This window comes from Helicoverpa zea, chromosome 16 (genome assembly GCF_022581195.2).
Source record: "Helicoverpa zea isolate HzStark_Cry1AcR chromosome 16, ilHelZeax1.1, whole genome shotgun sequence".
Taxonomy (NCBI): Eukaryota; Metazoa; Arthropoda; class Insecta; order Lepidoptera; family Noctuidae; genus Helicoverpa; species Helicoverpa zea.
In genome coordinates, this window is record NC_061467.1 from 1,633,204 (window position 1) to 1,661,155 (window position 27,952).

The window sequence follows — 27,952 nt, forward strand, 5'->3', positions numbered from 1 at the left end:
AAGTCAGAATGATTAAATCCAAATTCTATTGACCATGTTTTGGAGAAAAAATTCGTTCAAACAAGTACGATTCTTTTTTATTTCTTTTATGTTGGGATTGTGGGTTTAATAAAACAATTAAGACACAGTTATACAATCTTTAATAACGAAGCGTCTGTTATAAAAGACGAACCGATCAGTCCTTTTCTATAAAAGGGATCATTTTTGTAAAACAATAGTATTGCAAACGCCAACAAAGTAAAAATTCAACTAAATAACATCACATTCATTAGAGCTAACATGACTAGACTTATTATTATATTATTTTGTGGTGCTGTACTTATTATATCTTTTCGAAATATATTAAATTGTGTGAAACTTCTATTACTTTCAAATTCTATGAAATTCCGATATTCTTTTGAAATTATCATTTATACAGGAGTTTTTGTAAAGTATAGATAGGTTATGTGGCACGACTCTGCTGTATTTTAATAACGTACAACATCTCAGGATGTATTGATACAAAAGTCAAATTTTTAACAGTAACTAGACAACCAGAACTCCAATCGGTATAACGTTTCTTTGTGCGTCGATATCTCAGTCAATTGTTCTGGCATTCTCAAATAAAAATAAAACAATTGAATAATTAAAAAGATATAGTAAAATAACAACTTAATACTATAATAAGTACAACATCACTTACATTGTTATCAATTCGCCATTTATTTATGAAATATACAAATGCGAAAAGTGGACTGCCAGATATTTCTTATATTTTTGGAGGCAGTTCTTCAAAAGAACTAATTAATGTTATATGTGTTGAAACCGTTCTTATTAAATTGAAGTGCATGAAATCTTGAAAAACTACCAAGCATTTTTTTAGTTTGGCAGTACTTAATTTGCCTTCACCTGGCAACCCTGTGATATCATCAGATTTCCAGTTTGCTTCAAATTGGATTTATTAAATTAAAGGATTTTTGCTCTGTTTTTGCGCCATATTCTCATAGAAAGAACCATGTTTAGAGGACTGATAAAGCAGGTTCTCTGAACTTATATCAAACTATGTAGTTAAAATGACTGTTTGATGTAGTAGGTATACTGTAACCGTTTGTCAAAAACAATGAGTCTCCATGATTAGTCGGAGTTACACAAGTTGACAATGATTCAAGACTGGTCTTACCAAAACGGTCGCAAATTGAATACAAAATTCGGACGACATCAGCACAATAAATACATATTCGCTTACCACAGACATACTAAACTATATAAATATAATTATATACTATACTAACCATGTACAGAATAAATGGGGTTTTAAATTATCTCTCTATCGTTATAATTGCGATAAAAAACTAGTTTCGAGACGATTCTAAAAATATTTCAATTATTTTGCCGATTATTGAACACCGTATTTATTGTTATTTACATTTAAAACTTACGAACGATCGCGTGATAATTGTAATAACTCCTAAAGTACATCTATATAATGATGTTAGTTACATCGAGATCGGTCTAGTACGGACAGAAAATGTTAAGTATCTTGTCAAGCCTTGATGACGACGATTATTTATAATAGCTGGCCGTTATGTATAATATTATATAACACACAAGTAATTTCTTAGTCATTGTTCACATTGACATTCGCTTAAAGTTCTCACTTCAATTATATTTTATGACATAGATTTTTCAAGTGCCCTAATATTTAATAGGGAATTTTAATAAATTAATTGTACCATCAATAATAACTTAATTAACCTTAAGCCTTATACTGGCGTTAAATAGCCAATAACTATTCAACAGGGTAAAAAAGGCGATAGAATGTCCTTTGTACTCCTCATAACCATACAGGTTTATAACAATCATCAATATATTCCTAAAATTACTTACATACCACAATTAATATTGTTAAAATTCCCCATAGTTGTACAACACATAAACATTATAAAGACAGTTAATTTCTTTATATTTTTGGGCATCAACTGTACATAACACACTGGTATTAGTACTTATCTGTATCCGTTTAGACTGGAAGCTAACCCCCATATAATTGGGAAAAGGCTAGGCAGACGATGTACAGCCTGTTTCATTTCAGGATTCTGGATACTGGTACTTCCAGACAGTACAAAAATTATGGTGAAAAGACCATATAGCGACTAATAGCTGTTAGTCATTTGTTACAAACAGTTGAATCACCAAAAAAATCTCATCGTCAAGTTTCAAAAAACAAAATAGTCTATACTTTTGTATCGTTCAAAATCTACCAAAATGGTACAAACTTCTATTGAACAGTGCCATATTTTTAAATATTGGGAAGGGAAGGAAAACTTTGTTATCATAAGAAAGGGTGGGAATCTTCGAAAAGTGTGATCGTGAAGATATTAAGATCATTTTAGTGATTTTATTCACAAATGGTGATTTATCGTGAGTCAGGGTAGAAACGTTTACATAAGACTACAAGGGTAAGGTTTGGACTAGACCTACTAAATCTTGGGTTCTTTAAACATTAAAATTACGTGTAAAAATATTTTAAATGCAAATTATTCTATATCTCGGATATTGCTAATTTGGCTTCTTTTAATCTTAATGGAAGCCACAGAATTTCTAAATAGTGCACTCATATAACTGTCGTAAAAATAAGACTAAACAAATTATTTTTCACAAAAAAATACTAAAGCTACCACAAACTGGCAATACTTTAACTGAACCAGTGTTGCCAAATACAAAAACAAAACTACTATTTGGTAGAATCCTGTAAGATTATCGGTGTTATAAAAAGTTGAACCTTACCCTCACGTGCAGTCTATATGATGAACTCCTGAGTCACGGGCGGCGCTAGCTAGCTGAGCGAGCTGTATGCGGGGGGCGGAGGGCTAGCGTCGCGCCCCGGCATCAGCACCGCGATCTTGTACGGGGGCGGCGCCTCCGGTGACTCCGATAGAGGCTGCGAGCGCTCAGACGATTGGAGGAGAGTCGCGAGTGATATGTCGTCCGAAGGTTCTGAAGGTGGTGGCTGGGGGAGAGAAATATTGACTTGTAGTCAAGGACGCACAATTTGAAGTATAATGTGGGTGTAATGATGTCCTCCTAGCTGATTATCGGCTCCGGCGGCTCTTCTCATTTAAGGAGATAAGCTAACTGCGCAGGACATATTACTCTCACTCACTCACCTGCCTGTCGCGCTGCGCGGTGCTGGACACGCGGTCGGGCGGCAGCGGCGGCGGCGGGCGCGCGCGGCACAGCGACAGCGCGCAGCCCACGCCGCACACGCCGCGGGGCCCTGCAGTACACTCACTCACCTGCCTGTCGCGCTGCGCGGTGCTGGACACGCGGTCGGGCGGCAGCGGCGGCGGCGGGCGCGCGCGGCACAGCGACAGCGCGCAGCCCACGCCGCACACGCCGCGGGGCCCTGCAGTACACTCACTCACCTGCCTGTCGCGCTGCGCGGTGCTGGACACGCGGTCGGGCGGCAGCGGCGGCGGCGGGCGCGCGCGGCACAGCGACAGCGCGCAGCCCACGCCGCACACGCCGCGGGGCCCTGCAGTACACTCACTCACCTGCCTGTCGCGCTGCGCGGTGCTGGACACGCGGTCGGGCGGCAGCGGCGGCGGCGGGCGCGCGCGGCACAGCGACAGCGCGCAGCCCACGCCGCACACGCACGCCACGGCCGCGCACACCACGCCCGCCGACCCGCCGCCCGCGCCGGCCCCGGCGCCACCGCCGCGCTCGCGGATCACCTGGGGTGATATATCCTATATAGCTTGTCTTTACATGTCTTCATTTACGGTGCGAGGCGCACTTAAAATGCGCGTCATATCAGCTTATACGAGCTCTACTGCACTCAACAATTCTTGTCGACTAGCTTTGTTTATTCGCGCATTGCATGTACAGGACATACAGTTGTCGTAAAAGTCGATATTGTTCCGAAACTAAATTCCGACCAGCAGGTCCATTACCCATACCCCGCACCCGCTATCTACTACTCGCTGATAGCTAGAATTTGTTTCTGCGCAACGACGAGCGAAATCTTCGGAAAGGAAAAAAGTTTCAAGAACTAATTATCTGCCACTGAACTAAATAGGGCTTTTCGAAGTTAAAGTGTGTGTCCAGCTACTAATGAGGTCAGTTTCCAGCTTTGGAGCAATCAGTCGGCTAAATTCTTATCAGCAGCTAGTAGTTCGAAAAGGTGATTTAAAGTATAGATTACCTTAAAATAAAACGTATCCACCAGTACATTTTTTTCTCAGTCTATTTATAGTACTCCATTGCCCATTTTAGGCCAGTTTATCACCAAATTCCACATTTACGTGACCAGCGTTTGTACTTCAAAAACACGCAATGTGTATTTTCTGATTTAAACAAACCGCTATTAAAAGCAGTTCTATACGATGTTAGCTATGAGGTTATTTAAAGCTACGCAAACAAACAGGTATTTCACTATTATTATCCAGATGTTGGAAAGGTAAATATTGACTTCGCCAGCAATGTATGTACACATTTTTAGACTGGTGAGGCGATAGACGTAATATTTTTCACTGATTCAGTGTTTAGTGAAAACAGATTGCAATTTTTACTGAACATTACCTAAATTGTCTGACAATCTCTCTCAAAAAACAAAATTGTCTGGTTATTATTTATATCCTGTAGAGCTTTTGCAGTAAAACTCCTGGACAAATTATACACATAGTACCATAGCTGGGCACCGTTAATAAAATAGTTAACTTCGTTAATCGTTAATCCGCTACAAAAAAAGTTAGCTTCGTTAAATTTTAAAGCGTTACATTTCGGAAGAATTAACGCAAGTTAAAGTTAATCGTTAATCCGTTAACTATCTGTAAAATTGCATTTTTATTCTGGAAGTTAACAGGTTAGGAACAAAACAAAATACTTCATCATCCTCCGAGCCTTTTTCCCAATCATGTTGGGGTCGGCTTCCAGTCTAACCGGATTCAGCTGAGTACCAGTGCTTTACAAGAAGCGACTGCCTATCTGACCTCCTCAACCCAATTACCCCTTGGTTAGACCGGTGTCAGACTTACTGGCTTCTGACTACCCGTAACGACTGCCAAGGATGTTCAATGACAGCCGGGACTTACAGTTTAACGAGCCATCCGAAACACAGCCAATGGTGTCTAAGATATACTTAGAAAGTACATACAGACTTAGAAAAGTTGCATTGGTACTTGCCTGACCTGGGATCGAACCCGCGCCCTCATACTTGAGAGATTGGTCCTTTACCCACCACGACTTTTTACAACAAAACAAAATACTTGTATAATTCAAATAAATGTGTAATTTGATCGTCGGACATAAGGTGCATATTCACCTTTATAAACATTAACATGTTGAAGTTCTCGTCTGAAAGCGGGGCTCGTTTTGGTGTTAAAATGTCTTTACTTTGTTCTAGCAGTATTGTATTTAATAAACAGATTTATAAATATCTGTTCCCCGAGGAATCCGGTGCTCCAATACTCTTGACATTGAAAGAGCAATTGAGGTGGGGTCAAAGGTGTTCGTACAATCTCTTGGAAGAAGCCACTTGACGAAGCTGACCACACAAGTGGAGAAGTCGTTTCTTTGGTGCCGGCAGTCCTTTCGGAAGTGCAAAACTTCTATGGCCGGTTATACGCATCGCATGCATCTCAACCTGATCCCGGAAATGAGGATTCTAGAGCCACATTAACACTCCATTTCACCGAAGACCTGCCAGAAGTCAGCAGTGGCGAAATCGAGATCGCTCAGAGACAACTCAAAAATGGAAAAGCCCCTGGCGAGGATGGCATTACGACAGAGCTATTAAAAGCAGGAGGTAAGCCCATACTGGGGGAGCTCCAGAAGCTTTTTAACGCCGTCCTGTTTGAAGGGAGAACTCCAGAGGCGTGGAGTAGGAGTGTTGTCGTCCTGTTTTTCAAAAAGGGAGACAAATCCCTGCTGAAGAACTATCGACCCATTTCCCTCCTAAGCCACGTATATAAGCTGTTCTCAAGATGGATCACGAACCGACTTGCGCGAAGACTCGACGAATTCCAACCACCGGAGCGGGCTGGGTTTCGGAGCGGATACGGCACCATAGACCACATCCACACAGTGCGGCAGATTATACAGAAGACCGAAGAGTATAATCAGCCCCTGTGTCTAGCATTTGTCGACTATGAGAAGGCCTTTGACTCGGTTGAAATCTGGTGTTTCACTCTCGCCGCGCCCGACACTTGTCTGAACCTGTTTTTCGCGCCTCGTCCCGCGGAGCCTTGCGGTAAATAGTAGGCATTGGATTAACGATTAACGGACTTCTGCATAATTAACGGAAGTTAACATGTCCGTTAACATTTTTTAAAGTTAACTTAAAAGTTAATCCGCTAATCAAAATGTTAACTTCGTTAATTAACGATTAACGGATTAACGAGTTAATGCCCAGCTATGCATAGTACATAGAATAAGGGGAAGGACATAAGATAGTCTCGAAAAATAAATGTCTACTAAAAGTATATAAAAACTGAACACAACTTTTACCAAACTTAAAAACTAAAAAAATATCAAAAATAGACTCACGCCCACCTGCCGATCAAAGTAGTACTTCGCCCCCGCAAGGAAAACAGTAGCCAGCGCGAAAGACACCAGCATGCCGAACTTCAAGTGGGGTGCCATCATGGGCGAGTGGTGGAGCCCTAGGGCTGCGGTCCGTAGCAAGGTGTCGGGGGTGACGGAGCGCGCGGCCGCGAGGCTGGCGATGGTCGGCTGCGGGGGCTCCGCTGGTATCTCCACGTATAAGCTCGGCTCGTCATTCTGCCGCCGCGAGGAGTGGACCGCGGGCATCGGTGGAGGCCTAGAGGATTAGTTTTTTATACCGTTCGAGTTCTAGTGTAATTTTTTTTTCATAAACGAAGTTGAGATGGTTATGTTTTATTCCTTATCTAGAATGCTAAGGCAATGTTAACTCAAAGTTGAGAGTAGGTAGGTAGTCAGTGCAATGCTGGATAAAGTCCTCCCCGCGTGGTATAATGGTATTGCCCAAATCCACCATGAAGAAAAGCTTTTTGATTGGGGCCTTTGGCACATACGACGTGGCCCTTTCGTCGTTAAATGACACCCTCTCGCTATGGATGCAGCGTGAGAGTGTGAGACTCTCACTGACTAAAACCCATCGTTCCTTCTTAAGCTCTTTATGTAATCCCGCAGCCCCGACAGGCTTTGGCCCTGGTGGGCCCTACTGGAGGCTACTTGGACCCTGGCGACTTACCCAGCATGTCGATGCGGGCGGTGCGGGCGGCGCGGCGGGCAGTCGACGGCGGCGAAGCGGTGCACGGGCGCCGCCATGCCCTTGCGCCCGCCCGCGCTCGCGCACACGCGTCCACGCGCTCGCCCTAAGAGACACCTTCATTCTTACTAATAGTACTTAGATACTATAAACAGGAAGATGACTTTGTTTTGCTTTAACTTTCTTACACTTAAAAAGGCTGGGCAGATAATGAAGTTTCTTACAGTTTCACAGTAAGAGGATTGGAGCGATTGAGATGAGTTGTGGAGGGGCTGTAAGCGGGAAGTAGCCACTGTTTGAAGCTACTGTTTGAAATATAATGATTTTTTACATTAGAGATGTTGGTGTGCTTAATCGGTCAAACACATGCAGATGCCTTATGTCATGAAATTCTCATAGAGTCCACTAAGTCAGAGTCTTAGAGAAGTAACTGTTATCCATAATTTGTGCCCCAAATATGTTCTTTAGTCAGAAAACACCTCCTTTTTGGGAAGCCAGTTCAAAACATATGTAATAAAAAAATATTGCAGTTGTCTTAACTAACAAATTGACTCACCAGCAGAAAGTGAAGATGGGACACGATGACGGCCGGTGTAGGCACACTGGCTGCGTTTATCTATCCAAAAATGCATTGGGACGCCTCGTCACTGGCTGCCAGAAGAATTTCACTAATTCACAGTAACTTCAGTGTATGGCACAAAGGACCATTGTAAGGTGTTGCTGTAAGGGAAAAATACTGTGTAATATATGTATAAGTCTTCTATTGAAGATTTTTACAGGCAGTTAAAAATGTTTGCCACAAAACGTAACTTTTATGTTAAAAGCTAGCAATGCTTGTTGTATAGTAAAGTTATTAATGGAACAGTTTTTAATTAATTTGTAACAATATCTAACAAGACCTGAGTGCAACTTAAAAATATTAAGTAACACTATTTTATGTCTATTAAAATTCTAATCTGGATTGTTAATAATATTGTACATATTTTATATCAGCCAATATAACATGTAATATAGGCAGTAAACAGTGTATTAAAGACTATTAGACTGTTTGACCCAGAACAAGTACCTGGGAGTCCTGACCTACAGAGCAGACAGTGACCTATTTCTTAACTCTGTCACTATGTCACACCTACTATTATATCTTTAGCGATTTTTACAGACTACAGGAAAAAATAATTGTTCAAATTTTACATGTACATTTAGTAATATTTACTAGACATTTTAACTCACTTTTGTTATCTTTAAAGGTTTAAAATAACTGTTTCGTCGCATATTGAGGCGAAGATATTTGTATACATTTTGGAACCACTTTTGAAATTATTCAGCTACATCAAATAGAAGAAGTAAATCACAGAAAAATACTTTACCTTTTTATCAACGTTATTTACACTTTAAAATCAAGTGACGGGTTAAGACCAGCTGGGAATTAATTATAAAAATTCAACTACTAATACATCCGTACATGACTATTTTTACTGTATTTTCACACGGACACGGCAATATAAAACCTTCTCACTTATTATAAAATATATACACTATCTAAATTCATAGCTAATAGATATACTCATACATAAATCGTACTAATTTCCTAAAATATAATAAAATAATATATCAATTCACTTTTGCACTTGACAGCCATTTGTGGGCGGGGTGCGCACTGCGCGCGCTAAGCAAAACAATCAGAACTACCAACCGCACCGTGCTTTACCAATCAATATGTATAAGTTACTCAAATTAATTATTAATAATTACAAAGCCCAGCATTTCATACCAGAAGATAGAAGTAAATAACATTTTGATGTCAATTAACATTTTGGGAATGTAAGAAGTTTGAAAAACCATTATAGCGGGTTTTACCATGTTGAGTATACAAAAAAATATTTTGTCTTATTTATTATAATTATTTGTAAATGGTGATTATTTATTTTCATTATCAACAAAGAATATTAAGCATATTATTTTAATCTATTTATAACACTTAAAGTCTCTCATTTAAATTTACCTCTCAAATAAATAGTCGTTTCCGGAAACTTCTAGACACTGACAATCGTTCAGAAATAACAATTTTTCAAGTTATGTACGAAGAAAAATAAAACATAATTGCATTAAATAATTACAAAATTATTGCAAATAACTTCGCATATTATCGAGACAGATTTTCATGGTATCAGGTACTTTAGAAGAGGTCATCAAATAAGTAAATTAAAATTAATTCTCTATTTTACCTTGATATTTCTTAAATAATATTTGCGAACGTACCAAAGGGTATAAATATTGCTGTGGCCACGACGATCGAATCAATCTGTCAAAATAATCAAGTAGAGCTACGTTCATGTGTTGTAATTTTGAATAAAAATCGGATTTTTCTTGCATTCATACAATTTAAATACTATTGTGGTGTGAATTTTGTAATGATTGGTGCATATAAAGTAAATAACAACGTTGTTGTTTTAATTCTTGACCCAGTAGTGAGATTTAGTAAAAATACGTTGAAAAATTCAATATTGTCATGTTAAGGTGGATTTTGTGAGAGTGTATGTGAAATAATAGGTGTTTTCTTTATTAGTGTGTTGTAATTTTGTGAGGACAAAATGCTGACATCAAGAGTGAGTGGTGATGATCGTCAGAGGGCAGCGAAGCCTTACTGCCAGTGTTCGACATCGACTGAGGGGAAACCTACACATTGGGAGCGCCACTATGGCTGTGCCTGCGGTGAACACTCTGACAGTAAAAACTCCTTGCTAGCTATTAAAAATTTAAGTTTGCTTATTGTAACTTTCTCATCTATTAACCATTCATCTTCTAAGTTCAAGTAATCATAACGTATAACAAGTGAATTGTATTCATTTGTGTTTATCTAATTAATATTAAACAAGTTTAGTGGCCTACTTGCTATCACTTACAAAACACCTAATGAAGTAGCTACCTCTCTGTTAAAATTCATTGTTTATTTATTTACTTATTGGAAAACCAACGGCTACACAAAACAATGTTGTAGATATATATAAAGAAACAGAAAGCCAATTATAGGTTTTCAAGGATAGTAGTGGAATAACACGCTTATAGCTAGGTTATCAACTGATCTATGAGAAATTAAAATTATACATAGTTACATATTACAAAGTTAAATTTTGAAAAAATCGTGATTTAGCTGCCTACAAACCACATCACTCTTGGTATTGAATGGGTCAAAAGAGTACTCTTTACACATGGGTTATACATGAATAAGGAGTGAAAATTCCAAACAGAGTGACTTATGAGTTGCCCTATTACATTTCTTGGTATTCCTTTCTCCTTCAGTCTATATTTTGTCCATTGTTGAACATAGACCTCTTCCATATCTTTCTACATCAGGTGGTCTTGTGCCCCTCTGAGTCCAGTGCTAGCTTGCATGTCTACTTCTCTTGTCTACCAATACTTTGGGTGGACAACAAAAACAAAGTCATGGTAACCTAGTGGGTAAAGCACCAACCCAAACCCCACCAACCCAAACAAAAATTAGGTAAGCTTCCCATCTAAATTAATACTGGGTATTTAACACATTCGTGGACAGAACGAGATTAAACGTCATCGTTCGAAATTAACGTGCAACGTGTATACACGTCCCGCGCGCATACCGCGCTCGGTTGTGTCATGATGTTTTGGGATGATGATGCTACGTACATACACGTCGTATAATTTGTATGGACATTTACTGTGTCATTTTGGTACACAATCTAAAGTTGTAGTGTCCGCGAACGTGTTAAGAAAAATTCCAAAAAACTAATTTATTTAAATCATATCATACCTATACATAAAATTACCTGCAGTTGAATTTTTTAAATAGCAGCAGATATTTTTTCAACATGAATTTTTTATTAAATTTTATCGATAGAGTTGTCAATGGTATCTGCATCTAAAATTATTATCTCATGTTGCCATGCACACAGTATCATTAAAAAGTAGTAAAGGCTATCGAGAGTTCAAATATCTGTATTTAATTAGTTCTGTAGAGAATGATGCAACTTTTGTGCGAGATTACAGCATGCTACAGCCTACTACTATTTATAACATGTTAATATAATGCTGCAAGGTCTATCTATACAGCTTATATGGATTATGGAGCACAGACCTTGCAGGGCACCATGCTTTATTTAATCTAAACCTTAATACATACTAACACAATGAAAAAGCAATTTTTTTTTGTTTGCATCCTACAGGATCTGAAACTAGTGAACCAATTTATAAAATTCTTTTACTGTCGGAAAGCTACACTCTTTCTGAGAAACATAGGCTTTATTGTATCCTGGTACGGGTAGTACTTCCTACGAGAAAACAGCTATTCATTGATAAAGACTAAATACACTAAGCAATTTTCAATAAATTTAATGCTATGCATTTCTACTATCTAATAATGATAGAACTGTTAGCAGTTTTATGTAGTTTCAACTTTTAAGGTAGAATTCCGTGGGTCGCGGCTTACGCAGCCGCGCGCGGCTTACGACAGTCGTCGGCCGCGCGCGACAATAGTCAACCTATGAAAATGTATGGCGCCGCTGCCGAGGCTCGCGACAGTCGCGCGCGGCCGACGAATTTCGTCAGCCGCGCGCGGCCGTACGCTTCTCAACATGGTCTAGCGCTTAATAACATCTATAGAATTTTAGTAAAACCAGAATTAAATTGTTTTTTATTTAGTCGGCAAAACTTCCTTTTGTTTTCATTACAATACAAATGCTTTTGAATCAGTATTTGGTAGTATCCTTCTTCATTTCTACTTTTTAAAGATAGGGTCGATTGGTAATCTATTTTCATAATACAGCCACAGCAGCACGCCATCCTCCTCTTCTTCAAGGATATCAATTAGCACTTCGACTAGAGGGAACGGACGAACAAAATCTACTAATTTCAACACAATGCCGCGCGCGGCTTACGAAATTCGTCGGCCGCGCGCGACTGTCGCGGACCTCGGCAGCGGTGCCATACATTTTCATAGGTTGACTATTGTCGCGCGCGGCCGACGACTGTCGTAGGCCGCGCGCGGCTGTCGCAGCCGCGATCCACGGAATTCTACCTTTAAGATTAACTAATTAAAAATTAATAACAAACATAATCTTACACTTGAATTGTTTTAATGGGTGTCATTGTAATTACAATCGTTAATTGTTTGTAACAAAGATTGACAGAAGACATTGTAACAAAGATAATAATGTAATTACACCCTGTAAAGGTTTATCATTATTAAAGTTTACATGAAATTGAGCTTTTAAATTTAATTTATCTCTACACCTATTTATTTTAACATCAAATACCTATCAAGTAACCGATTTATTCCCACTGTTTTACTGAATCCTTTTTAAATATGGAAAATCCTGAACATTGCATAACTAAATTCATATACATGGAATTTCTTGCCGGCTCTTCACCATGAGACCTACTCCTTGGAACTGTGCAACTAGTTTGCTGTTTTGAAAGAGCTTTCCTAGACCTATTCAGATTCAGTAATGCTACAGATACCTTAAAAAATATTTTTGTTCCAGTAAGCGAATGGAAATGGGAGATGCCAAACACGCCCGCCCCCAGCTGGGTGCTGATGTGCCCTCAGAAGAAGCAGGTGACCTTCCACCCGTACTACAGTTCCGGTACCGCTGCCATCAAGGGAGACACAGCGCTGGTCAATGACTTCCATTACTATTGGGAGGTCAAGATGCTGACGGAGCCTTATGGGACTGATATTGTGAGTTCATGTTTAGGTATTAAGCTAATTAAAAAAGTTTCATTTTTATTTTTCCAAAAGGCATTAAGATCATTCAACCTCAGAAATTAAAGATTATTGTTTAAATTTAGCTGTGATAACTAACTACGCTTTATTGTAAACTTTTATGATAAGATGTCAAAAATATCATTTGCACTTATAAAGTTTATGGATACCAATCGTACCATATTTTTTAATGAACATAATCTTATCTATTATTTTGCGTGCTGTCTGTCTGGCTCAAGTATTTTGACTTTGATGAACGCATTAATAAAATGATTTATAGTATAGTACCTTCCAGTAAATAAAAATAGGTAAAACATATATGTTACGATAAGCCCATTTTATCTTTTTAATACCGCAAAATCGGGGCGTACATTGCCCTATGAAAAATTACATATAGGTATGCGATCTTGTCTTGATAATGTATTCTATGGTGCCAAATCCTCCTGATGGAAAATCCTGTGTGGCCCTTACATCAGCTCTGTAGTGATGATGATGATGTCCTCCTAGCCGATTATCGGCTACGGCGGCTGTTCTCATGTAAGGAGATTAGCCAACTACGCAGGACATATTATAGTGCACGAGCATTTGCGCAGACACAGGTGCACTCACTATTCCTTAACTCTCACAGCCCGATGGGACGGTAATCCGACACGACCGGAGAGAGATCAGGCGCAGGACCGACATTTACGTGCTCTCCGATGCACGGGTGTATCAATCACCAGCTTCCAGGCTCCGGGCTGCTTTGTGAAAGTCTTCTAAAACCCACAAAGCGATTTCGGCCCGACTCGGGAATCGAACCCGAGACCTCGTGCTCAGCAGCCACACTTGCGACAGCTAGACCACCGAGGCAGCTCTGTAGTAACTAATGACCTTCGATCTAAAATTGATAAGGACAAGAAACAGTACATTTCTTGTTACCACAGTTACATTACGACTACTTTACAACAATCGTTGATTACGTTAGCATTGACCGATGTGAGATGGCAATTTCTACCTCGAAGTGTGGCTGATAACAGTATGATGGATAACATCGTACCAGATTGATCGACGACCATTGATCTACTACTTGTAAGAGTAGACAATATTTTGTAGAATTCGTGTTAATATGGGCGATACAATATTTATTTTGTTTGCTCGGCAAAAATTTGCGTCTGCAAGGCACAGGTTTATTTAAAGAAATTACAGGGACATCTAAAATCTGTTCGAGTTCTAAACTGCATCTGATTAGACTCGGAAAAGTTGTCTGCCAGGAATTTCAAATCACAAAAAAACTTCATTATTTCATAAAGAGTTATTTTCTTAGAGATAGGAATAAAGTTCCTAATAAATAAAACTGTTGAATTCAATGTCGGAAGTCTCTTGTATCTATGCAATATGAACAGTTCCACTTTGGCAAATCGCCACAATGCTGTTGTTGACCAACATTTACACAGCTCGACAGTCGACACGACACTACTGTTGTGTTTTGTTTTTTTAAACGGTTTTATTTAGCTTACCCCGTTTGTTTTACCGTCATTGTTGAAACATCGGTTAAAAAATCGGTAAAAAAACTTTTAAGTTAAACGGTTTTATCTTATCTGCACTGAAAACTAGAAAATAAAAAAATAGTTACTTACCTGTCAACCTACGTAGGTGGTCCCGGTCATATTAAACTAAAATAAAGACGTGGGGCCCATTAACTATTGCTGTAGTACTTTCTTCTAGAGGTATAATAGGTGTGGATTGCATCGACTTACTATAATCGTAACTGGAGATTTTGACAATCAATAATCAGCCGTAGCGGCTTCACCAGCGAACGCCGAGCTCATGATCTACCAAAGTATAAAGATATGCTTTGCCATAGGTAGGATTTCACAGGGCCCCCACTTTTTTATTTTATTTTAATATGCCCGGGACCACCTACGTAGGTTGACAGGTAAGTAACTATTTTTTTATTTTCTAGTTTTCAGTGCAGATAAGATAAAACCGTTTAACTTAAAAGTTTTTTTACCGATTTTTTATTTTCTAGTTTTTAGTATTTAATGAAAATGCGTACCGAATATTCCTCATTCTATCTAATTCATTTAGTGTATCATTATTACACGGTCTCTTACCTGACAATTTATTACAATCTAATTCCTCAATACATAGCCCTTCCAGATACTTTTTTTTTTAACAACCCCAAAAATCATCACATGACCTCTCCTGCTGTGGGTCAGCAGCGGTGAGGGAGTGTCAGACTCTTGACTAGAAACCGTTTTGTTCCGTCGTAGGCCTTTTATGTACCAGGGCCGCGGTAACTCTTTCGAACAATCTCGCAGCCCAAGTTATTTTCTTAGAGATAGGAATAAAGTTCCTAATAAATAAAACTGTTGAATTCAATGTCGGAAGTCTCTTGTATCTATGCAATATGAACAGTTCCACTTTGGCAAATCGCCACAATGCTGTTGTTGACCAACATTTACACAGCTCGACAGTCGACACGACACTACTGTTGTGTTTTGTTTTTCTACAATTCCTTTAAATAGACCACTTGACCTTTTCTTTCATTTTCGATGTATAAATAAGTGACTGAGGAATGAGTTGAACTGGTTTAACTAGCTGCTTGATTTCAATATTTTTATTTACTTCGATATTTTGATATTCTGCGAGAAGGGAGTGATTGCAGTATGAAAACGATTTCGCCGACCCCAAATAAAATTAGGAACAGGGCATTGAGAAGAAGATACTTTGATGTCGCATCTGCCTATGTTCTAAAGTCTTATTGATCACTAGGTTATGGTCCCAGAGTCCCAGTATTCATAGAAAATGATCATGACGTCTTCCTCGCTGATTTATCGGTCGAGGCGGTTGTTATCCTAATATTATCCTAAGATTAATTTTATCCCAATCTCCTAAGATTAGCTAGCTGCGCAGGACACTTTATAATATTATAAGTAGTGCACAAGTATTTGCACAGACACAGGTGCACTCACTGTTCCTTCACTCTCATAGCCCGATGGGACTGCAATCCGACTCTGTCGGAGAGAGGTCAGGCGCAGGACCGACATAGAAAATGACATGAGCTGAAAATTCCCTAAATACCAAATTCTATATTTTTTTTACCCACGGTTCTTAATTACGTATTCTTTTTTCCGCAGATGGTAGGCATCGGCACAGACAAAGTGAACATGGTAGACTCCTTATACACGTTCACCTCGTTCCTCGGGCGCGACGGGGAGTCTTACGGACTCTCGTACACCGGAGCCCTGCGTCACAACGCCTCTGTCAGTCGAGACAATGCCGGCTTCTGTAAAGGCAGCATTGTAGGAGTCAAAGTGGACCTCTGGCTGGGGACGCTGGAGTTTTATCTTAATAGGAAGTCACAAGGTGAGTTCAAAATGTGTATTTGGCATATGTAGATATTACCTAAAAAAAAAGGACCTGTTATTCCAAACGACATTGTTTAGGCGAGCAAGGAAGATGATGATTATTGATCCGAAATTATTGACAATGCCTAAATTGCCAAAACAATTCGGGCCCATTACCAAAGTTTGATAACATTGAACAAGTTGAGGTAACGAGAGAGAATGAGAAAAATAATTTAGCAAAAGATGCAGTTATGATATGCTACCCTCCTTTTCAAAGTCGGCTAAGATCTAGAATGTGCGTCACTTACGCTGTAGTATTATTGTTTGTTTACATAAGTTGACACGTTATCAGCAGTACGATTCTAGCTGATAACAGTAACGTACTATGTACTGTCATTGTGGGTCATGTCTTACTAATCTATGTCTACAGATAATGTAGAATATTGTAATTAATGAATAACCTAGTTGAACTTTTGCCTACATAGGTACCCTTATAATCAAAAGCTTGTAAATGGGGGAAAAAAACCTTTTGTAAGCTAGGTACATAAAAGTGGTGATTTTTTAATAGTTTCCAGGACATAGGAATTATGATAGATAAGGAAATGCCTTATACGGTTGATCATTTTACTTGATAACTGATATGTTTATCTGATTGTGATCTATGCATACGATCAAGTTCAATATCACTATCAAGTATCGATTTACCGTATGGGTAAATGGATAGTATCCGCATATTATGTTTATACACCGTGACTTTTTAGTCGTCTTACAAAGGTGGTCTACTCAATCTATCCGACATAAAATACTACTAGACATGATTATTAATTTTATAGCCTTACTTAATTAAGAAAAATGTTTACGTATCAAACGGTAGAAAGTAGGTACCTTCCCAACGCCCCGCGCTCCATTGATACAAGATTCGGGCAGCGCTCACAACAGGGTGTTCTTATAATCTACGTCATGCATCATAATAATGAATTTTTTTTTTTTAATTATTCAAATCTCATAAATATTTTTTTTTTTTATATGAACGTTTACTAGTCATTGGATACATGAAGTGGGCTGCCGTTGTAAGACGACTAAAAAGTCACGGTGTATATTCGCAGCAATTACAGTTTTTCAAGGGCAGTTCAGGGCAGTATCTCTGATACTCTTGTAAAAAAAAAAAAACATTTTAGGTTGAATTAATATTTTTCATTAAGAATTTAAAAATATTGCTCAAAAACGTACCTATTATTAATTTGATCAAAAACAGATGATGCATGACTTATTTTCATTTTATTATTCAAAATTATCCTCTCAAAAATATTCTAATCAAAACGTTCCTGACAATAGTTTGTAAATGCATGGCCTATAGAACACACAAACAATGCGTGTGTCTGTTCTATAAATTTACGCAAGAAGTCCAATGTGTCAGTTATCAGCGTGCATGGTACTGACCTTAAGCTACAAGTTAGCTATCGCTCTGATAGCGGCGACGTACAACCGCAGAGAGTGATAAATTGATAGATGTTTTAGTAGCATTATTAATTAGTAGGGTAGGTATGATAGAAATATTTGTTGGGTGACACAAAAAAATAATAAATACAGAAAATAGATGAATAAACAAAGCAGTAGATAAGTATAAGTCAATAATATATCAGCTAAGTATTGTTATTAACAAAGCAATAAAATAAAATATCTGACAAAGCAAAGAAAATTCAAGAATTGCTTGTCGTTATTGTTTACTAGCTTCCGCCAGCGGCTTCGCCCGCGTGGTGTGTTGATAAAAAGTAGCCTATGTGTTAATCCAGGGTATCACCTGTCTTCATACCAAATTTAAATCAAATCGGTCCAGCCGTTTTTGCGTGATTGAATAACAAACATACATCCATACATTCTCACAAACTTTCACATTTATAATATAAGTAGGATATAAGTAGGATTATAATATAAGTAGGATTGATGATTGTGAGTTGACACATGCTTTGACTTTAGTCAAACTTACTGACGAATAAAGCCCTGTGTAAGTAAACAAGGGCTTATTTGAGGTCGTTTAAAACATTGTCGTACTTTATCTGATCAAGATAAATACCAATATAATTTTAATTATAGCTTTTATTAATTTATAACTGTAGGTACTACAAAAATCTACATTCATTATCACTTTACGTCTAGGTATTGAACAATATCAACAATATTGTTTATAGTCTGATAATATCACGAATCTAGTACAATGACATTATAAAGTCACTATCCTGATTCAATGAAGATCATCAAGATAGTCCAACTTTTATCAGATGTCCAAACGCCCTTAGGTTCATTCACCTCTCAAGCTTACTCGATTAATAATGTCAAGGTATTAAAAAGATGGCGACTTTGAAGTCCAGCAGTAGGACAAAGAACTCTTACCAAATATAATAGAAGACAATACTTGTCAACAAGCGACAATGTCTTGAGGAAACCTGGACTTTTATATCTGATATCGTCACTCTGCCTCTCGTACACGTGGTAGGTAATTAATGCTCATTTCTTCTCCGTATGAGACGAGGCCTTTGCCCTGCAGAGGGACAGTGAAAAGACTTATGATAATGTCTACTGACAAATCTTCAAACTTATAAAGTTTTATCAAACTAAGAAATTCATTTTTTTTTCCATACTACATAAAATCTAGGAATAATAAATCCTCATAACTTTAATTCCAGGCATAGCCTTCTACAACCTCCGTCGCCACCAGTCTCTCTACCCGATGATCAGCTCAACGGCCGCCCAATCATCATTACGGTTGATATACGCGGCGTCATGGCAGGCCTCCTTGCTGGTGGACGCCGCGAAGATACTGGCCACCTCAGTCCATGGGGAGGTGGGGTTGCCACCAGGGTTGAAGCACACCTTGAAGAGCCAGTTCTGGTTGACGCTGCCCAATGAGAGTAATGAAAGTGAGTATATAAGTGAATAGTCTTATCTTTCGATACGCAGTAAGGTAGATTTATATTTAGGGTGCATCTACACAGAGGTATATGCGCAGGTTACATGCTTTTTAAAAACGTGCGGGTCCTGCGACTCGCACATGTACTAAAGCAAAATACCCACCCTCGTGCTCTCGTCACTTGTGCATGGTAACTTTCTCCAGCTACATGCACCCTCAGCACTTTTTCACGTCAGACATTACTACAACAGTAGCACCCTCAAAAATGGTTAGAAGCCCTGATGAACATAGTTATACCAGCAAGCAAGGTTTTTATTACACTTATCATTTCCCCACCTCTTACTGTAACAGTTTCATGGAGTAATTTTCGCTACTTCGGTTTTCAAAGTTACAGATATAATTTGTAATTATCATAGTAAAGATTAAGATATCAAAGCGCTAGACGCTCATTATCAATTTATTAACTAAGCAAAGTACCTCTGTTTCATAGTTCACAATCATTAACAAAGACTACTCTACTTTATCAGTTATACCCCAATTACTATGGCAAGGTTTCCACAATATAATCATAACATCTTTGTCCGTACTATGAACTTTTGTATAAAATAAACAAACCTAGTTATATTAGACTAAACACGAGACAATCATGGGATTGAGTGGAAAAATATGAGAAAGACAGAGTGATAGATAAACCTTATCTCTTTCTACTACTACCCCACTTATTTTGTAACTTTTTGTTGCACACGGAAAGTCACAGAGAAGTAAATGTGACCCCACAGATAACCTAAGATTGGTGTTGCTATCTACCGCGTTTTTTGTGTACCTATCTATACATATAATAAATCTGTAAAAAAACTGTGTCTGTACATTGAATATATTAAAAAAATAATAATTGGGTGGGGTTTAGAAACAGTAATGGAGCACAAATCCAAAAAAAAAAATTATGTCTGTATGTCTGTATGTCTGTTTGTTTGTACACGCTAATCTTCCGAACTACTGAACGGATTTCAATGATTTTTTCTTTGTTATATCAGTATTAAGCCTGGTCAACATATAGGCTATAATTTATCTTCGAAACTTGAAGACCTGACGCAGAACTCCAACAGACCAATAAAACTATAAGAGATACAAATATGGTGCCTTGGCAAAAATTGTTTCATTTGATGAGCATTTTCAGCTGAGATAATAAATTTTAAGATCTGGAACACCTGATGTGGAACCCCAAGAGCCCAGCTTCTCTGTACCATATACAGGTATGACGTTTTAGCAAAAGTTGTTCAATTTGATAAGCACTTTCTATTGACTTATACAAATTGAAGATCTAAAACATCTGATGTGGAACTCCAGGGGCCCAGCTAGACTATAGCATATAGAGGTATGACGTTTTAGCAAAAGTTGTTCAATCTGATAAGCACTCTCTGTTGACTTATAAAAGTTGAAGATGTAAAACACCTGATGTGGAACTCCAGGAGTCCTGCTAGACTATATGAAGCATATGAAGATATGACGTTTTAGCAAAAGTGGTTCAATCTGATAAGCACTCTCTATTGACGCATTTTTATTTTCTCTCTCACACAAACAAATAATAACGAAGATACAACAACGCTTGAATTTCGTGTTAAGTCACTGCTTAGTACAAATTTTACATACCTAGACGTGGCGTCACGAGCCCCCGCTCTCTAACTTTGTTGCGTTATATCTCATTATTATTTTGTATGTCTCTTCCAGACCTCGGGACTACAGAGTTCCGAATTTTTGGGAGGCAAACGTGGGGCCGAAGCCACGCGCTGAAGTCCTTTTGAGACAACTTTAATGAAATGGTGACACAAAACCGACGATTATCCCTTTATACACTATAGAAATGAATCCAAGGACAATCCCCGGTGGACGTCGTTAAAAAAAAAAAATCCCCGGTTCTGTGCTAAACTATTGCTAACTATGGAGGAAAACTACTTGGGCTATTGTGATGGGATGTTAGTGGATGACAATGTATTAGGTACATGTAAAAACGGCAGGTGGAGACTCGCCACCTCACTTACTGGGCCCCCGGGAACCAGTCACTGAATAGCAACAAGAGGGCAACAGGGACATGAGCGGCTGAAGGGTGAGGATACCTCGGCGGACTTTAAACGCAGATTACGCGCTCCCTGTGCTTACCATGAGGCACCTACCCTCCGAGCAAGGCTACTAATCCTGCTCTAGCGACGGCTCCACTCTGGACGGCCAAGCCAAGCCAGAGGCGTGAGACCTACCCCCGTCATGGTTCACTCCGACCGGCCGGAGATGGGGGACAGTATACACTCCCTGGAGAACTCAATATATATAGCCCCGCGGGGTCGCTACTCCCCGTCATCAGCCTCAGATGCCCTGCGGTGCCTATATCTCATTATTATTGTCGTTATTATCTCAAGAGCCTTTGTCCCAATTATGTCGACTTCCAGTCACGATGCAACTGAGTACCGGTGGTTTACAAGGAGCGACTGCCTATCTGACCTCCACAACCCGGTTACCCGCTCAACCCAACACCCCTTGGTAAGACTTACTGGCTTCTGACTACCCATAATGTTATGTACAGGAATAATTGGACTTCAGATTTATGTACTGTATGCTAACTATTGTTTTTCTTGATTGTCTTAACCTGTAGTCTGTCACTGTACTTATTAAATAAATAAATAAATAACGACTGCCAAGAATGGAATGTTCAATGACAGTCGGAACCTACAGTTTAACATCCCCTCCAAATAACGGTCATTGGTATCCAAAATATACGTAGAAAGTACATACGAACTTAGAAAAGTTGCATTGGCAGGCACTGGCCAGACCTGGAATCAAAGACGCACGCTCATACTTAAGAGATTGGTTCTCTACCCACTAAACCACCACGAATTCCACTAAGTCACCACGACTTTGTCATCTATTTAATGTTTTTTTACGTAATATTTTTGCCACACACAACTTAAATGCGGACTAATTAGAATCACTACTTTTATCCCTATGTTCACGTCTATTGCGACTATTCAGATCTTTGATTTTGCTGACCCCGTAGTCGCTGGCATAAGGGACAGGATCCGCGTACGAAGTCGCGGGCAGAAGCTAGTCTTAAATAAGAACTTTAATATACAAATGTCCGGAAGACTGACAAGGCTAAATAAAAATAGAATATTTATTCTTAACACATAATTAAATGTATAATAACACATTAATTATGTCAATAATAACTTAAAATAGCTCGTCTTTTATTCTAGAATGTTACAGCTTTTGACTCTGATAGGGAACTGATTATTTATTGTATCTGTACAAAAATATTAATGTACTTCCAACTTTTCCAGTACTTATTTTTTTTCGAGAACAACTCAACTTCGTAATTGGTTAGCTTACTTAACGGACAGTTAGAATTGATTTGACTTTATTACTTCACTTCACAACATAGACGCTAGTTAAACAATCGGTGAGTATCACATATGACTCACAGCCCCGGATCTAGGGGGGGGCAAGCCGGGGTCTGTGCCCCGGGCGGCAAATTCAGGGGGCGGCAAAATCAGGCGGCTGCCAAATTCACACTTCACAGACCAATGGATAACGTGTTGTAGGTTCAGAGTAGTAGATAGATGGATAACTCATCATTTATTTAACTTTGACCACGGAATAAATAATAGCACAAGTACAGCAACTTCATGGCCATATCAACTTGACCGATACCCTGCACCACTGCACGAACATTTATAATTCACGAGGCGAAGTTTTAGCAAACTAAAGATGATTAAAAATTATTTGCGTTCATCTATGAGCCAGGAACGCTTATCGCATATATTTATTTTTGTTTTAAATCCTACATCACAGATTACTGTAATGGTTAGGTACCTACAGCGCCATCTTAACCTATGGTGCAGGGTGTGCGCATGACCCGGGCGCCTTGCTCGGTCTCAGGGGCGCCACGGGACGCCGCACCACCAGGAAATTTCGATGAAATTACATTTCGATACTGACAAGCAAAGTTTCTAAAAAGTCGCCTTCGCTTTGTTTGATTGATCATTTTGATTATTTTTTACTTTTAACATCCTCCAACTAAGTGAAAAAATTCTTGCTCGCTACGCTCGCGGCTAAATGACAACGCGGCTGTTTTTCTGATTGTTTATTATTTTTATTGACTCGGTCGTCGGTCATTGATTCAGTCTCTAATCACGTTTTCTTTTTATTTGTACATAATTCCCAGTTTAATTTGTGACTCTTCAAACAAATAATTTAAAAAAATTCGCGCTCGCTACGCTCGCGGCTACTTGTTGCTTTACAATGTCCTTTATCAGGTACTTTTTTGTCGCGGGCTCAAAAAATTTCGTCATATCTTATTCCTATTTCTCAATATTATACATGCATTGCCTCAATGATTTCATAAGTCAAGTCCACACTGCCTTAACTTTTATAAGTCAAATGCAGTAGCGGCGTAAGCGGGGGGCGGAGGGGGCGGTCCGCCCCGGGTACCACATCTCGGGGGGTGCCATCTTGGTCGACACATATCTGCATGACCAGGATGGCGTGGGCAGAAGGGACAAGTCACATTCTTATCTGCGAAGCCTAGGTTCACTACCATTTACTGTTTCATTTTATTTATATTCAAATTTTAAACAAAACTACGACAGAGCGTGCGCGAGACATCGAGGTGGTCACCCCTCTCAGTCCGACTGTCACCCCTCTCTTATATGTTTGCTTTATCTGATTACTTAAATTAATTCCTCAAAGTTAGAAAAAAAAAAATCCGCTCGCTTCGCTCGCGGTTCTTTCTTAATTACTGTTTTGTTCTGCCCTTGCTTTTTGAGTACTCAATCTAACAAAAATTTAAAGCACCGAAGTAGCAAAAACAACTGACGCTCGCTTCAGTCACGGTTTCTTTTTTATTTGTGCTTAATTCAGAGTTAAATTACAGTCCTCAAAAGTAACAATTAAAAAAATTCACTTTACAGTGGTTATTTTTAAGTTGTTTAGGCGCTATTTGTAAGCGGAGGTGGAGGACTTTGGTATTCCACATCCAAACAATTTTGCGCAGCTGCCTCACTTTCCGGTGGTTTTTTTTTTCAAACTTGTTTGAGTACTTTTGTGTTCCAAAACTCAAAAATTTCGCGCTCGCTACGCTCGCGGCTTCTTCAGTGTACAGTGCTTTTTTTCAAACTTCTTTGGGTACTTTTGTGTTAACAAACTCAAAAATTTCGCACTCGCTATGCTCGCGGATTCTTTTTTTTTTTAAATTGGGATCTTTTGTGTCCTACATCTCGAACATTTCTGGGGCTCACTGTAGGTTTTTTTTACTACGTGATTATATTCTGTCATTTTTTTTGGGGAGGTGGGGGATGCTCGATAAGTAGTCCGCCCCGGGTGCCACCCGATGCTACGCCGCCACTGGTCAAATGTATTAAAAAATATATATTTATGGAGTCCTCAAAAACAAAAAAGTTTGCTTGCTGCTTGTTACAGCGCTTTTTTAAACTAATTAACTTTTTGTGTCCAAAATTAAAAAATTTGCGCGCTCGCTTCGCTCGCGCTGCTTTTTACAATTACATCGTTCTGTCTCGACTTTCATAACTTAGAACGCCAACAGTTTGAGCCTACAATGAATTGGACAAATTTTTTGAAGTCCTTTACCTACCAAATAATGCACTTCATTCGAACGTTCTTATTTATATTTCTTGTAACTACTCTAAGTACTTCAATACATAGATGGCGCTTGGGTGATGATTGCAACCAGGCGCTACATGAGCTAGAGACGGCCCTGCCTGCCTACATATTGATAGCTAAAATTATATGGATGATAAAGGTGAAAATAAACATAAGTAGGTAGGCGGGGCGGCATTTTGCAGATTTTGCCCCGCCTAAAAAAAATTGAAGATCCGGGGCTGAATGACTCATGGGACAGGGAAGTTATCAAGACTAAAAATATATACTCATCATCCTCCAGTCTAACCAGATGTAGCTGAGTACCAGTCCTTTACAAGGAGCGACTGCCCTATCTGACTGACTAAAAATAAATACTAACAATATATTTTTTATCTATTTCAGATTGCATGTTAAAGGAAGAGGATATGAAACCAAAAGTGAATCAGGGTTCAAGCACGAACAAAGCTAGCTCAAGTATGGTGAGTTACTGTTTTTATTAACAGTACTACTTGCTTTAAACAAAGTTAATTTATTTTACATTTTAAATTTACTGGCTTTGTACATAGTTATACTAGTTAATATAATAACTTTTGAATGTTTTTAATGTTGCTGGCATAAATAATTAATCTATAATAACATTCTTCCGAAACAACATTACGAGTTTTTAGGGTCCCGTTTTACCCTTTGGGTACGGAACCCTATTGTCAGTTCTAAAGCTAAAGTAGTCTGTCTGTCACGCTTTTACGCTAAAACTACTGTACAGATTGGGAATCTCTAGTCTAGAACTTGAGCTTTATGTCGTCTAGGCCACTTTTTATCCTATTATGCGTTGCATAAATTATAATTGATGAGATATTTTGAATTATAAAAAAACAAAGCCTTGTATACTCGTATGAAATATTTATTTATGTCTAGTGCAATATATGATCATAATAATTTAAAGATATATACGTAACATAGTGGAAATTGATTTAAATTGCATGCATGGACTGGGGAAAGATATCATAATATGAAAGCAAAGGGCTATTATTTTACAAAATCATTTTATAATCCAAATTTTTAAGTTCTGAAAATAAAATCATCTAAATGAGTATGTATAAAAGACGTTGTGGGTACAACAGCATGATTTTAACACACAAATTATTATTAAAATAGTGCATGAAGTTAAAAAGTGCCTTAAGTTTTGATTATATATATTTATATGCCAATGCTCTTTCCCAGTCCCTGTCGTCCATGTTGAAGAGAAAGCACTGGCATAGAAGATGGTAAATGGTAAATAAACATCCGGTGTGACGCGCCTTCGAATTTGGAAGAGGCAGATTTTAAATTGTGATCTGTAGAATAAGAGCTGGAAATCATAGTGAGGAATGTTTTTGAATGCGGACTTTTTATTATGATTCTGTAGTTTATGGTTGTCTGGATAAAGTAGGTTTTCTTTCATCTCGATGTATTTAAATAGTTCTAGATATAAAAACAGCTATATGGTCTCTTGTAGTTTTTTCAGCCATATGATTCTCCCGCCGGTTCCCAACTTTATTTTGGATCGGCTATGTTTTCTTGTTCTATACTGTTCTATCTGTAGTCATCTGATTTATTGTGGACAAGTATATTATAACGACTTTAAAATGTTAAACAAACTATTATAATATTGTATTGTAACAGTACTGCCTATTAATCGCTTGCCATAAACACACTTATATTCTAAACAAAAATACTCAAGTCAAAAATGTAATTCTAAGCCCAAGCCATTAGTTTTAGGGTTGCCATTAAATATATATCGAAAATTATAAGGGACATGTATACTTTGTCGTTCATCAAATGTAACTATGAAGTAAAATAAGTAGATATTGTACAATTAATTAAAAGACTGTAAATATATTGAAAAAGATAATTAAATATTCGATATGTAAAAAACCTCTTTTATTATATGAATTCTGGTCCTGCTCATATCCTTCCATTAACATTTGCAGGACTTATTACAGAATAGACAAAAAAGTTTTATTACAACTCCTAACGGTAAGCTAGGATGATAATTCCTTGTCGAAATTATTTTAATAAAAAGTAAATACAAGGCTTTGTTTTAATATTGCAAAAATCACCAATAAAATCTCATGGCCTGAAACTTCAGGAAGCAGAACTTTTATAATAAATAGGACCAATAGAGAGAGTACTCAAACATCAGATCCGCCTTATGGTAAGTAAGAAAAAGGAATGCAAGATGACCTACCGAATCGTAAAATTCAACTCTGTCAACACACCAAAAAGCTACCGAGAACTAGGGTATATTTTATTGAAATGGTAATACCGTGCAAATTATCACAGTATTGCCACTGTAAGACATTTTTTTATTAATGGCAATACCATCATTTTCACAGCTGACAGACGCAATGCCGAGTCAATACATGAATGGGTACTACGTGGATAACGTCGAGAGGAACCATCGGATTGTGGTCTGGCAGTAGACGTAACTTTTTCATGAATTGTTCATTGTGAAACATTGGCCAAACAACATTCTATAGATATAGCAAAGTAATTTATGTGTATAACTAGTTTTAATTAATAATCTACTTAGTTAATACAATGTGAAACTGCGCTTATGTAAGGTTCTTTGGTAATATTGCGTATCTTTGTTCATTATTACAGTGCAGGTCTAGTTTAATAACGTAATGATGGATTACTATAGTTACTTTTTATATCGAATTGTTCCCTGCGTAGTTGTGTTGTGTATCTCATACCTACTTTTGAACAGTTTTTTTAAATAGTAGTTATTTAAAATAGTAAAATAAAATAAGGAATATTTTAATATATAATCTTATATTGTGTGGACAATATGGATAATGAAAGTGTTTTCATCCATTCATTCAAACTATGGCAAATAAATAAGCTAGTATTTTTGAGATACGAATGCTAATAGTAGCTATAGTACCTGTATTTTGGATATTCAATAGTATTCAATTGTTACATATACCTTATTTACTTATTAAAATATATGGAATATATTAAAGATATTTAGAAATTACCAGTGTTTTTATTTATCCTGAATTATTAACCATCTGCCCACTCTTCCCTTCTTTTGTGTTCCACCATTCTAACATAAAATA

The 27,952-nt window shown here is 38.1% G+C and overlaps 2 protein-coding genes across 3 annotated transcripts; one reads left to right on the forward strand and one right to left on the reverse strand.

The window, feature by feature from the left end:
- Positions 1–123: 123 nt before the first annotated feature.
- LOC124637733 (uncharacterized protein KIAA1522) lies at positions 124–8,904 on the reverse strand. The gene is made up of 6 exons (XM_047174364.1): positions 8,599–8,904; positions 7,788–7,951; positions 7,214–7,337; positions 6,526–6,799; positions 3,147–3,713; positions 124–2,989 (listed from the first exon to the last, which is right to left on the reverse strand). Exons 2-6 carry the CDS (start codon positions 7,861–7,863, stop codon positions 2,816–2,818), a joined length of 1,215 nt encoding a protein of 404 aa, XP_047030320.1. The 5' UTR covers positions 7,864–7,951; positions 8,599–8,904; the 3' UTR covers positions 124–2,815.
- Positions 8,905–9,496: 592 nt separating this feature from the next.
- LOC124637734 (SPRY domain-containing SOCS box protein 3-like) lies at positions 9,497–27,870 on the forward strand. Of its 2 annotated transcripts, none has more exons than XM_047174365.1 (6): positions 9,497–9,958; positions 12,748–12,944; positions 16,088–16,316; positions 18,982–19,215; positions 25,254–25,330; positions 27,227–27,870. In XM_047174365.1, exons 1-6 carry the CDS (start codon positions 9,823–9,825, stop codon positions 27,311–27,313), a joined length of 960 nt encoding a protein of 319 aa, XP_047030321.1. In that variant the 5' UTR covers positions 9,497–9,822; the 3' UTR covers positions 27,314–27,870. The 2 variants fall into 2 exon arrangements, with proteins under 2 accessions (XP_047030321.1, XP_047030322.1); XM_047174366.1 differs by lacking the exon at positions 27,227–27,870 and adding an exon at positions 26,073–26,765.
- Positions 27,871–27,952: the final 82 nt, after the last annotated feature.

Coding starts and splice junctions, on each gene's coding strand:
- LOC124637733 (XM_047174364.1), bottom strand. CDS start 7,863: ATGCATTTTTGGATAGATAAACGCAGCCAGTGTGCCTACACCGGCCGT. Junction 7,338..7,787: donor CCCATCTTCACTTTCTGCTG/GTGAGTCAATTT, acceptor GGTGTCTCTTAG/GGCGAGCGCGTGGACGCGTG. Junction 3,714..6,525: donor ACTTTGATCGGCAGGTGGGC/GTGAGTCTATTT, acceptor ATATCACCCCAG/GTGATCCGCGAGCGCGGCGG.
- LOC124637734 (XM_047174365.1), top strand. CDS start 9,823: ATGCTGACATCAAGAGTGAGTGGTGATGATCGTCAGAGGGCAGCGAAG. Junction 12,945..16,087: donor AGCCTTATGGGACTGATATT/GTGAGTTCATGT, acceptor TTTTTTCCGCAG/ATGGTAGGCATCGGCACAGA. Junction 16,317..18,981: donor TCTTAATAGGAAGTCACAAG/GTGAGTTCAAAA, acceptor CTTTAATTCCAG/GCATAGCCTTCTACAACCTC.